General features: G+C 37.4%; 1 protein-coding gene across 6 annotated transcripts in view; it reads left to right on the top strand.

Annotated features, from left to right (window-relative positions):
• COPS3 (COP9 signalosome subunit 3) overlaps window positions 1-12,951 on the top strand; it is a 31,914-nt gene extending 18,963 nt beyond the window's left edge. For all 6 annotated transcript variants that reach the window (XM_069483212.1, XM_069483210.1, XM_069483211.1 and 3 more), the window contains 4 exons: window positions 7,107-7,193; window positions 10,995-11,108; window positions 12,105-12,185; window positions 12,517-12,951. In XM_069483212.1, coding sequence (XP_069339313.1) covers window positions 7,107-7,193; window positions 10,995-11,108; window positions 12,105-12,185; window positions 12,517-12,570 — 336 coding nt within the window. In that variant the 3' untranslated portion in view covers window positions 12,571-12,951. The remainder of the gene's footprint in view (window positions 1-7,106; window positions 7,194-10,994; window positions 11,109-12,104; window positions 12,186-12,516) is intronic.
• The last annotated feature ends 312 nt before the right edge of the window (window positions 12,952-13,263 follow it).

The following is a 13,263-nucleotide window of genomic DNA, read 5'->3' as shown; positions in this document are numbered from 1 at the left end:
CGTCTCTACTAAAAATAGAAAGAAATTATATGGACAACTAAAATATATATATACAAAAAAAAATTAGCCAGGCATGGTGGTGCATGCCTGTAGTCCCAGCTACTCGGGAGGCTGAGGCAGTAGGATCGCTTAAGCCCAGGAGTTTGAGGTTGCTGTGAGCTAGACTGATGCCACGGCACTCACTCCAGCCCGGGCAACAGAGTGAGACTCTGTCTCAAAAAAAAAAAAAAAAAAAAAGAACAAAGGGCCCTGCCTAACCAACACCACTGCTACGTCTTCAGGAAAAAGTCCTCCCCTACAAAAGCAAATCAAAAAATTGAAAGAAGTGACTATTAACACTAGATGCACAGGAAACATGATAAAGCAAGGAAATATGCCACTTCCAAAGAGACACACAATTCCCCACCAACATCCCTATTAAAAAGAAATTTATCAAATCCTGGGAAAATAGTTCAAAATTATGATACTAATGAAGCTCAGTGAGATACAATTGAATTCCAAACAATGCAAAGAAATCACAAAAACAATTCACGGTATGGATGAGAAGTTTACCAAAGAGATGTATATCATTAAAAAGAACTAAAAAGAAATTGTGTAACCGAAGAACTCCTTGAATGAAATATAAAATACACTTGAAAGCTTCAACAATAGACTAAATCAGGCAGAAGAAAGAATCTCAGAACCCAAAGACAGATCTTTTTGAAATAACTCCGATAAAAATAAAAAAGAATGAACAAAGCCTTCATAATATGTGGCACACCATAAAGAGAACAAATAACATGAATTGTCAATATCCCCAAAGGTGAAGAAAAAACAAAAGGGTTTGAAAACCTATTTAACAAAATAATAGATGAAAACTTTCCAAGTCTACCAAGAGATTTCCACATCCAGATACAGGAGGCCAGGTGAGCCTCAAACAGATACAATACAAAAAGGTTTTCTCTGTGGCACATTATAGTTAAACTGTCTAAAGTCAATGACAAAGAGAAAATTGTAAAAACAGCAAGAGGAAACCAGATAACCTATAAAGGAGTTCCCATCAAACTAATAGGGAGCTTCTCAGCAGAAACCTTACAGGCCAGGAGAGAATGGGATGATACATTCAACATGCTGAAAGAAAAGAAACAGCCACCAATGGATACATTGTCCAGCAAAATTATCGTTCATAAATGAACGGGAAATAAAATCTTTCCCAGATGAGCAAACGCTAAGAGAATTCATCACCGCTAGACTGGCCTTATAAGGGAGTCCTTAACCTGGAAGTGAAAGGATAACAGTTACCATCATGAAAACACACCAAAATATAAAATCTACTGCTAAAGCAAATATACAAATGAGGAAAAGACTCAAAATCACAGAAAATCACAAACCACAAAGACAACCAGTAAGTGAAAAAGAAAGGAAAAAAGAATATACAAAACAACCAGAAAACAGTTAACAATGACAGGAGTAAAACCTCACATATCAATAATGACCTTGAATGTAAACAGATTAAATTTTCCACTTAAAAGATACAGACTGCCTAAATGGATAAGAAAACATGATACGACTGTATGCTGCCTATAAGAAATGTACTTGTAAAGACACATACAGACTGAAAGTAAAGGAATGGAAAAAGATATTCCACATAAATGGAAACCAAAAGCAAACAGGAATAACTGTTTGCTGCTCATACCAGATAAAAGACTTTAAGTCAAAAACAGTTAAAAAAAAAAAAAGACAAGATCATTATATAATGATAAAGGGTTCAATCCAACAAGAGGATATAACAATTCTAAGTATATATGTACCCAACACTGGAGCACTCAGATTCATAAAACAAACATCGCTAGATCTATTATTGTATTGGAGAGATAGACTCCAATATAATAATGGAGGGGGACTTTAACACCGAACTCTCAGCAGTGTACAGATCATCTAGATACCCAGCTTTCAGCATTACACATTGTCTAGACAGAAAGTCAACAAAGAAATATTAGAAACAGACAAATACCGCATGTTCTCACTTATAAGTGGGAGCTAAATGATGGGTACACATGGACATAAAGTATAGAATGATAGACAGTGGAGACTTGAAAGAGTGGTGGGGTTGAGCAGGTGGAGGATGAGAAATTACTTAATGTGTACAATGTACATTATTCGGGTAAGGGGTACACTTATAGCCCTGACTTCACCACTACGCAGTATATGCGTGTAGCAAAAGTACACTTGTATCCCATAAATTTATACAAATAATAAACACTGGACTTAAACTGGACTTTAGACCAAATGGACCTAACAGACACACTGTAGTTATCCAACAACTGCAGAATACACATTATTCATGAGCACATGGAACATTCTCCAGGATTGACTGTTAGGCCACAAAACAAGTCTCAAGAAATTGTAAAATATTAAAATCATATCAAGTATCTTCTCAGACTGTAATGGACTAGAACTAAAAGTGAATACCAAGAGGAACTTTGGAAACTATACAAATACATGGAAGTTAAACAACATGCTTCTGAATTACCATTGGATCAATGAAGAAATCAAGAAGGAAATTTTTTAAAAATTCTTAAAGCAAGTGGAATGCAATATATCAAAATCTGTGGGACACAGCAAAAACAGTGCTAAGAGAGAAGTTTACAGCAAAAAAACAAAACCAACCCATTTCAAATATACAGTCTAATGAAGCATCTAAAGGAACTAGAAAAGCATAAACAAACCAAACCCCAAGGTAGTAAAAGAAAATAAATAATAAAGATCAGAGCACAACTAAATGAAAGAAAGACTGAAAAAAACAATACAAAGGATCAACCAAATGAATAGTTGGTTCTTCAAAAAAGATCAAATTGATAAACCACTGACTAACCAAGGAAAGAAGAGAAGACCTAAATAAGCAAAATGAGAAATGAAAAAGGAGGCATTACAACTGACACTATAGAATATAAAAGCACCTATATGCTAACAAACTGGAAAACCATGAGGAAATGGATAAATTTCCTGGAAACATACAACGTGCCAAGATTGAATCAAGAAGAAATAGAAAACTTGCACAGAACAATAATGAGTAGTGAGACTGAATCAGTAATATTAAGTCTCCCAACAAGGAAAAGTCCAGGACCAGCTGGATTCACTGCCAAATTCTACCAAACGTGTAAAGAAGAAATAATACCAATGCTTTTCAAATTATTCCAAAAAGTTTAAGCGGAAGAAATTCTGCTTAACTCATTCTGTAAGGCCAGAATTACCCTGTTATCAAAACCAGACAAGGACACAACAAAAAAAAGAAAACTACAGGCCAATATCCCTGATGAACATAGATGCTAAAATCCTCGATAAAATACTAGCCAACTGAATCCAACAGCACGTCAGAAAGATAACACAACCATGATCAAATTGAATTTATCCCAGAGATGCAAGGATGGTTCAACACATACAAATCAATGAACATGACATACCACATCAACAAAATGAAGGACAGAAAACATATGATTATTTCAATAGACACAGAAAATGCACTTGACAAAATTCACACCCCTTCAGAAGAAATACTCAACAAACTAAGCATAGAAAGAACATACCTCAAAATAATAAAGGCCATGTGTGACAAGCCCACAGCTAACATACTGAATGGGGAAAAGTTGAAAGCCTTTCCTCTAAGATCTGAAACAAGACAAGGATGCTCACTTTCATCACTCTTATTCAACATAGTACTGGAAGTCCTAGCCAGAGCAATCAGGAAAGAAAAAAGAAATAAAAGAAATCCAAATTAGAAAAGAGGAAATCAAATTGTTCCTCTTTGCACACTATATGATCTTATCTCTAGAAATAAGATACAAGTCAAAAGACTCCACCAGAAAGCTCTTAGTACTGATCTAAAAAATTCAGTAAAGTTGCAGGACACAAAAATCAATGTACAAAAATCAGTAGTGTTTCTATACTCTTATAATGAAATAGCCAAAAAAAGAAATCAAGAAGGCAGTCCTCTTTGTAATAGCTGCAAAAAAATAAAAAAAACACCTGGGAATAAATTTAACCAAGGAGATGAAACTCTGCAAGGGAAACTACAAAACACTGATGAAAGAAATTGAAGAGAAAACAAACAAATGGAAAGACATCCATGCTCATGGATTGGCAGAATTAATATTAAAATGACCATACTGCCCAAAACAATCTACAGATTCATTACAATCCCTATCAAAATACCAACATAATTTTTCATAGAAATAAAAAAAAAAACAGTCCTAAAATTTGTATGAAACCAAGGAAGAGCCCAAATAGCTAAAGCAATCGTGAGTACAAAGAGCAAAGCTTGAGGCATCACACTACCTGACTTTTAAATATATTGTAAGACTATAGTAACCAAAACCACATGGTATTGGTATAAAAATAGACACATAGACCAGTGGAACAGAATAGAGAATGCAGAAATAAATCCACATATTTACCACCAACTGATCTTTGACAAAGCTGCCAAGACAATACACTGGGGGAAGGACACCCTCTTCAGTAAATGGTGCTGGGAATACTGGATAATCATATGCAAAAGAATGGAACCAGACCCCTATCTGTCACCATAGGCAAAAGTCAACTCAAGATGGAGTAAAGATTTAAACATAAGAACTGAAACTATAAAACTACTAGAAGAAAACATAGGGAAAACTTTTTAGGACATTGGACCATGCAGAGATTTTATGGCTAAGACCTTAAAAGTGCAAGCAACAAAAACAAAAGTAGACAAATGAGACTGTGTTAAAGTAAAAAGCTTATGCACAGCAAAAAAAAAAAAAAAAAAAAAAAAACACAGAGTGACGAGATACCTCCTGAATGGGAGAAAATATTTGCAAATTACTCATCCAACAGGGAACCAATAGCCAGAATGTATACAAGGAACTCAAACAATTAAAAAAAAAAAAAAACCCAAGTAATCCCATTAAAAAATGGGCAAACTTACCGGGGAGGCTGAGGCAGGAGTATCACTTGAGCCTGGGACTCAAGGGTGTAGTAAGCTATGATCACACCACTGCATTCCAGCCCAGGTGGAGTGATGCCAGAGACTGGGAAGGGTGGGTGGGGGAAAGGGAAATGAACAGATTGTTGGTTATGGATACAAACATACCGTTAGATAGAAGAAATACGTTTTAATGTTTGATAGCCAACTAGGGTGACTAAGCAACAATATGTATATTTCAAAGTTACTAGAATGGAGGACTTGAAATAATATTAACAACATAAAAATCATAATAAACACTCAAGATGATGGAGACCCCCAAATACCCTGACATAATCATTATACATTCTGTGCACATAACACTCATATGTACCCTCTTAATATGTAAATTATTATTTATCAATAAAAGAAAAAATAGCTGCACCCCATTTGTGACTAGTAATTGAGGTTTAGATGAAAGAATACAGATGTTAACAAGGATAAAAGATGGTACATATTCAGAAAGATGTTAAATTGTAAAATGGCAAATGAAAATTAATTGAAGAATTAGAACTTAAGAAATCTAATGGGTAGGCATCACTGCACATCAATTAACTATCTTGTGGGATATTCAACTACGGGTTATCACTTTGGAATAAGTTGGTAGCTTACACTTTGAGAAGTCGGTATAGTCAAATGCATTTTTCTATTTGGGATAGGATAGACCCAGAGCAAGAGTTTGACCAAACAGGAAGGGTCTCAAGATGGTCATTCCAGGGCTGGGCCCATGGCTCACAAAGTCATCAAGGTCCCAGGTCCCAGGTCCTTTGTATGCTGACTCCTGGTAGATTCTGGTACACTGAACTCACAAGCACCGCCGAGGGAACCGAAGAAGGGCCACCACAAGGTGTGGTAGACAAGGACAGTGTCATTAAAGGATGTGTCTAGTCAGAAGGCTAAATCTCTGATGGTGGCTGCTAAATTTCTGGCATCATGTCCTAGTGTCAGAATAATTGAAGGGGGAAACATCAAAATATTTTCTAGCCAGGTTAGTCTCTTTCTTACTAGAAAATCAGAAAATCAAAAGCTTTTCAAGAAGTCTGAAGAGGTAGACTGTGAATCAGTGTCAGTGACAGGAACTCTGTCCCATGTCATTGCTGGCTGGAAGATGGCTAGGGACAGGGGTTCAAACTACCACCTCCAATGCTGAAAGATTACTCTGTTATTAACATTTTGGTGGAAGTTTTTCTGGGTTCCTCGTGCTTCTCTGTCTCTTTTCTGTATGTATGTGTAGACACTCTCAATTGTGTGTACTGGGATCATACTCTGTGCTAGCCTCTTGCCCTGCATTTTTTGTTCAATGTACCATGAGCTGTTTTCCATGGCAACATAAGCCTCTATCATAGTTACCTTACAGAGTAGTTCCTCGTATGAATGGATCGTAATTTATTCAGACAGTCCTCTACTGATGGACATTCAAGTAGAAGTTTCTATATATTTTGAAATAGGAAAAATGATAGTTTTATGTATTTAGAAATGTTTATTTTTGAATCCTCATTTGTGTTAAACTATGTACTTCTGAAAATTAGCAATAATTTAAATTTCTTAGGTGCTGTTATGTAAACTATAGGTAGGTTTGCTGATCATTGGCTTATCAAGAGTTTTTAAAATCAGAGTTTTAACATGCGCAGCTTTGAAAATGCCATTGTTGTAAATATTGCCAGCTGCTATTGAAAAGAACTCCTTTAATTTGTTCCTGAGAGGGGGCATTTTCATCAAATCCCAAGCAGAGCAGTGGCAAGCAGTGGTTTCCCTTGTGCACAAGTGTGTAGCCTCTTTTGTTTAACTCTCTCATTTGTTTAAAAATTTTAACTTTGAATTTTGAAGGATGAATGTAATTTTTTCAGTTTTATTTTATGTAATAATACATTTCCAATACAGAATTCAAAAGATAAAAATCTCCATAATGATGTACATATCTTAGATTCCTTTTCAGTTCTTATATATGGAAAATTAACCTTTTGTCATTACTCCTCCAGGAAACTAATGACTAACACCACTGGGTTTATCAATTTCAAGTCATCTTCACAAACAAATTTCATACAGCAATGGAAAGAACTCTGAACACATCTAATAAAGTGTCTTTCCTCTGTTGTTTCTACCTGTGATTAATTCTACTTCTGACTTGCAGACCTTTTTAACGCTATCATTACAAGATATGGCAAGTCGTGTGCAGTTATCTGGACCTCAAGAGGCAGAAAAATATGTTCTACACATGGTAGGTGTGTTTTCGTTTAAAAACTAATTAATGGATTTTTGTCCTTGTAAAAGTAACAGGTGTTCATCATGGGAAATATTAAAAAGGAGAAAGAGGGGGAACTTCCAAAGGCAAACACTACTGACATTCTGGTCTATTTCCTCAGCGTCTATACGGTTTTCCAGTCATAGTGTACTCATATGATACACACCATGGTTATGTCCTATTTGTGCTCCTTATTCATTATATTTACGTATTTTCAGTATCAGAGTCTTTGTAAAGCTTATTTAAAACACCCATGAAATATTTTGGATATAAAGAGGCATAAGTAGTGTGACTCTGCTGATCTGTGATGTGATCACAGGCTTGTTCCCGTACGCACATCAAAGGACCACTGCAGCATCAGAAAGCCTTGCTGAACCGCAGTGTGCTTAGTGATGGTGTTGATTCATGTTCTAACTCAGTCCCTTGCCTCATCAAGAGCAGGTGTCAGTCCTGCTTACACTGAGCAGCACTGACGCAAAGGAGGCGAGAGCACACACCCATGGGCTCAGCACCCAGCTTAAGAAGTAAAATATGACCCTCTTCTTCGTCACTTCCCAGTTGCATCTTCTGCTCTTGGCCCAACCCTAACCAGTCAGTTTGGATAAGCATCACTTAACACATTAACCGCCATGTGGGTTGTATTTGACTCACACTAGTTTTGAGCCTGGGGCTTCATGAAGCATATGTAACTCACATGTCTCTTTACCTCGCATACATGTTATGTGATGCATGGCCCCCTGCAGTTGGTTCGTGAAAATCTTGTTGATGTTCTTATTGTTACAATTAATATTGACAATTTAATTCTAAAAATGTGGATTAAATGAATAGAAGTCAATAAATTTTGTTTTTCTATTATGTTTACCTTTAAATTATACTTAATTCTGACAAATCAAGAAAAACATTTTACCCTTATGAACATTTTTCAAGTTTTCACATTACTTTTTACATTACTAATTTCCAAGTTTTTAAGATTGATGTGCATTTCAGGGAAAAGCATTCTACACAAAAGTACACATTACATTTGCTGCATTTCCATATAACTCACACACAGAAAACAATAAAAAATAACAAATTTTTCATTAAATTAGAAAGGATCATTTTGTTTTTGAAGTTTTTATTCTGTTTTTATAATAAAACACGGTGTGGCCCAAAGGAAAAATATTTTTTTCTAGTGTGGCAGTCAATGTGTTAAATGACTAGATGATAACCCACCAAGCTAATATAATCTACCTACCTATTCAGTTATGTAAATACATAGCTCTGATCTGGTTTCAGTCCACTGAAAACAAACATGTGTTCTTGGCCCAGGGCATGTAAAGCTTTATATGATATCCCCTGACTTCAGAATTAGGAGTAATGAAACTAATTTCCCTTGTGATAATGAAGTATTTTATTTCGATAGCTCAGTTTACAAATGTTCTGAAGGTTTTTTTTTTTTTTTTCCTTCGACATAATCCTCAAAACACGCACACACACCAGTCAAAACCAAAATGATCTGACTTGACCAGCCTTGGAGTGTCTGCTAAGAGCACCTCACTAACCACACAGGGGTTACACAGAATGAGTAAGCTACGGACTCCTTCCCCAAGGAACTCACTGTTCAGTGGTAAGAGGAAGTCCATGAGAGATGACGACACCAGCCAGGACATACAAGCTAGTGAAACGCTTTGAAGGGGTCAAGGGGCAGGGGATTAGATTTTGAACACTTGTGTGACCAGTCCAGACACCTGACAGGCTCTGAAGCAGTGGTTCTCAGCTGGGAGTGACTTTGTCTGCCAGGAGACATTAGGCAATGTCTGGAGACATTTTGGTTGTTACAGCTGAGAGTGATACTGGCATCTAATGGATACAGCCCAGGGCTGCTGCTAAACATCCTGCAGTGCACAAGGCAGCCCCACACAACAGAGAATTGTCTGGCCCAACATGTCAAACCTTGCCCTGGAATGAAAGGTCTGTGAGGGCAGGGATTTGTTTTTAAGTAAACATTGCAAAAGCACACTTAAGTGTACAGCTAAACACACTTTTGCAAAGTGAAGGTGTCTGTGCTGCCGACACCTAGATGAAGGAACAGAATATGACCAGCACCCCAGAAACATCCCCTGTGCCTGCTTCCAGCCCTATTTCTGGCTGGAAAGGTCATTGTTATTCTGACTTCTAATATCCTATTTTAGTTGTTTTTGAGCTTTATATAAACAGAAACATTACAGTATATACTTTTTTGGGATCTGGCTTTTTTTGCTCAGCACTGTGAGAGTCATACATGATGTATGTAGCTGTAGTTCATTCGTTTTTCAGGGCTACAACATTCCACTGTAGGAGTATACCTTTCCCTTCCAAGTAGGTGTGCATTTGGGTTGTTTTGAGTTCTGGTTATTATGAGTAGTGCTGCTGTGGTGAACTTAGCTCCAAATTTTTTTTTTTTTTTTTCTTTAAGAGATAGGATCTTGCTCTCTCACCGAGGCTAGAGTGCAATATTGAGATCATAGCTCACTATAATGAACTCCTGGGCTCAGGCAGCACTCTCGCCTCAGCTTCCCGAGCAGCTAGGACTGCAGGCACAAACCACTGTGCCTGGCTAATTTTTAAATTTTTTGTAGAGACAGGTTCTCAGTATGTTGCCTAGGCCAGTCTTGAACCCCTGGCCTCAAGCAATCCTCCCACCTTGGCCTTCCAAAGTGCTGGGATTACAAGTGTGAGCCATTGTGCCTGGCTAAATTTCTTTTTGGTATATTCCATCTGCTTTTTGAAGAGGCAGCTCTCTGTGATCATAGAGAGAACTATGCATTCTATTTAACATGTGTTGGGCTGGTTGCTATTTTATTGAATAGCGTCTGTCCGTTCCAAGGCTAGAAAGGGGTAGGCCAGTTTAGACAGCTCAATTCCACTTCTAACAAATGGACGAATCATTATCACACTGTGGAACCTTTTGTTAGGAATAAAAATATCTGTTTGGGACTTTTATTGGCATCTCACTTTTTAACTTCAGGACAGGATTAACTTCATGGACAGGATTTGGCTTTGAGGATCAGTCAAATAAATCCCGAGTCATTGATGCAAATAAAGAACATGTTCCTTGAAACTACCTTGGAATCAGCAGTGGTGGTTTTCTTGAAGGATCAGAAGATAGTTTCCACTGGGGTGAAGTGAAATGTGTTAGGTTTCACTTTTAAAATGTAATGGCAATGTAAATTATATCTCAATAAAAATGATGTTTAAAAATGCAGGGGTACCTCAAAAGTGTGCTAAGTGAAACCAGACACAAGAGACTACACAGTATATGATTCCATTTATAGGATATATTCAGAAAAGACAAATTGATACAGACAGAAAGCAGATTAGTGGTTTCTAGGGACTAAGAGGAGGAGGGAATGGGGAGTGACTGCTAATGGGTATGGGGTTTTCTTTTGGGGTGATGAAAATGTTCTAGAACTAGATGGAGATGGTGGTTGCACAACATTGTAAATGTATTAAATGTCAACGAATTACTCACTTTAAAAATGGTTAGTTATGTGGATTTCACCTCAGTAAAATATGTAAGGGCAAGGATTTTATGAATATCAGTTTTGCACCTCTTAGCATCTGTAATGGTACCTAGTAAACAGTAGGTATTCAGTAAATACTTGTTGACTAAACAGACGGTGCTTAAAAATATACAAGTTTATTTATGAACATGTTACTTTCTTTACTTTTCCCTGATTATATTGAATGACTATTCACATAGTGTTCCAGTCTAAACTTCTTTCCTGATTATTACTATTTTTTTTTTTTTTTTTGTAGATAGAAGATGGCGAGATTTTTGCAAGTATTAATCAGAAAGATGGTATGGTCAGTTTCCATGATAACCCTGAAAAATATAATAACCCAGCTATGCTTCATAACATTGATCAGGAGGTAAACATGATTGCCAGGTTTTGATTTTTTTATTAGATTTGAAATAATGCTCCTATGCCCCAGGATAATTTTAGTTGGAAGTACAGGTACTTCCTGATCTATGAACATCTTAGTTCCTAGGAAGTTAATTTCAAAATGGACTGCTTAAAACTCTTCCAGATTGTGTGCTATAACTAGATGGTGGATTAGACATCCCAGTGAGCTCACCAAAATCTGCTTTAACTGGAAAGCACTGGAAGGGTCTAGTATAATTTTATCTATACCCAACTCCCACTTCCAATATAGAGCCTTGTTTCTGTGGTAAAATGTCTGTGGAGTTACAGGTTGAGAAGTTAGGAAACATCTCTCCCTGTGTCAGGAGCAGTGTGGGTGGCTGGAGAGGAGAGAAGAAAGCCCTCCCCAAAGGTCCCCATCAGGCAGCAGCATAGGCCACAGAAGTGGCCACCTCTTGTCTCCCGAAGGCAAGCTGTCCTAGTGCCAGGCTGGCTTCGGGAGCATGAGGTTGTTGTGTCTGTGTCTTACCTCTGAGAGGAGAAATGATTGGACCAAACACTAAATCTCAGAATCCTAAAAGCAACACATAGCATTATAACATAGGATACCTCCACAATTCTTTTGTAATTTTAAAATTAAAAAATAAAACCTGAAAACTAAGTTGTTTTGGTAACTCAATCGATGGCAAAATGTCACCTGAAATGATGTGTAGTCTTCATTTACCTCAGTATGAATTGACTTCAGTTTCACTGCAGAAGATACTGATGTGTGTTTGATTATGGGCTGCTGCCTAGATCCTGCTGGGATGTTAGGAAATATACAGAGCTTGTACTGTATTAACTTTCTGACTCCAAAATAGTCTGACTCCAAAACTTATCTAGCCTCAGGGATTTCAGACCAAGGGATTGTGAACCTCTGTAGCACTTACATTAATAGTCTAGGCTAAAAAGGATGCAACTGACCTAAACCCGCTGCTCACATTACAATGTGCCTGTCGTACAGATGCTGAAGTGCATAGAGCTGGATGAGCGGCTGAAGGCCATGGACCAGGAGATCACAGTGAACCCCCAGTTCGTGCAAAAGGTGAGTAGGGGTTCCCCTCATTACAAGAAGTGGGCTGGGTGGAGAAGGAGGGGTCTTGCTACATCAGGCACAGGAACTTGGCTTCAAGTTATTAAATATTTTTTGAAAACATTTATCAGTAAATTCACAGAGAAATACTAGTTGAGAACATTTTCAAATGAGGAACTGGAAGTGCGCTTAGGGATGGTCACGGTGGTGTCTGCTGTCATTGTTCACAGGGTGGCTTTCCTCTAGGAGGGAGGGGTGAATATATGGTGTGCTCCTTTGGGGCTGGGGGGAAACCCTTGACAAAGGCAAACAAAAATAACACTACTTACTCTCCCCTTTACAGAGTATGGGCTCGCAAGAAGATGATTCAGGAAACAAACCATCCAGTTACTCTTGAAACTAACATCCATCCTGAGTTAAGCAAGAGAAACTATCACCTTGGCCAATGGCAAGTGTTAGGAGGGCAGCAGGGAGGACCACGCCTGTGTCACCTGGACATTAAGAAATTAAATTTTGTTTTGACATCTTTAGTCCTATGCGCTTTCAGAAAACCATTCTCTCTGCAAAGAAAGGAAAAAAATTTTCAAACTTTAAAGTCTGTTGTGGATTTATTTATCCTCAGATTATTGTTATTGCATTAAATCTACCTTTTTGTTGTAAATTGCTCGAACATCAATGTGTCTTCTGTATCACTTTATCCTTGTGAAAACTTTTAACGAACACATTCATTATGAACAGAAATAGTTGGATTTTAGGAATTTTTGGAAGATTTGTATCTAAAATTTAATATCAGTGTCCTGAAAGGAAAAAAAAAAAAAAAGCTGGCCGAGCCCATAAGGCCTAAGCTAATTTTTAAAATTAAACTTGCATTGTAGTGACAGTATGAATTGTGCATTATGAGATGCTGTTGGCTCTTAAGCACTTTCTAACCTTCATGCTTTTGGAGTCTTGAGAATGGCGTTTTTCCCCCTCTACCTCTAGTTTTTAAGAGACAAATGGCAGGCTTTCCCACTTTCTCTTCTCAAAGCATTTCAGGTAAGTTGCAAAGGTACATTTTGATTATGTTCAGGGTCCCTCTTCCCATATGAGT

Source organism: Eulemur rufifrons, chromosome 9, assembly GCF_041146395.1.
Source record: "Eulemur rufifrons isolate Redbay chromosome 9, OSU_ERuf_1, whole genome shotgun sequence".
Lineage (NCBI taxonomy): Eukaryota > Metazoa > Chordata > Mammalia > Primates > Lemuridae > Eulemur > Eulemur rufifrons.
This window is presented reverse-complemented; position numbering and strand designations above follow the sequence as displayed.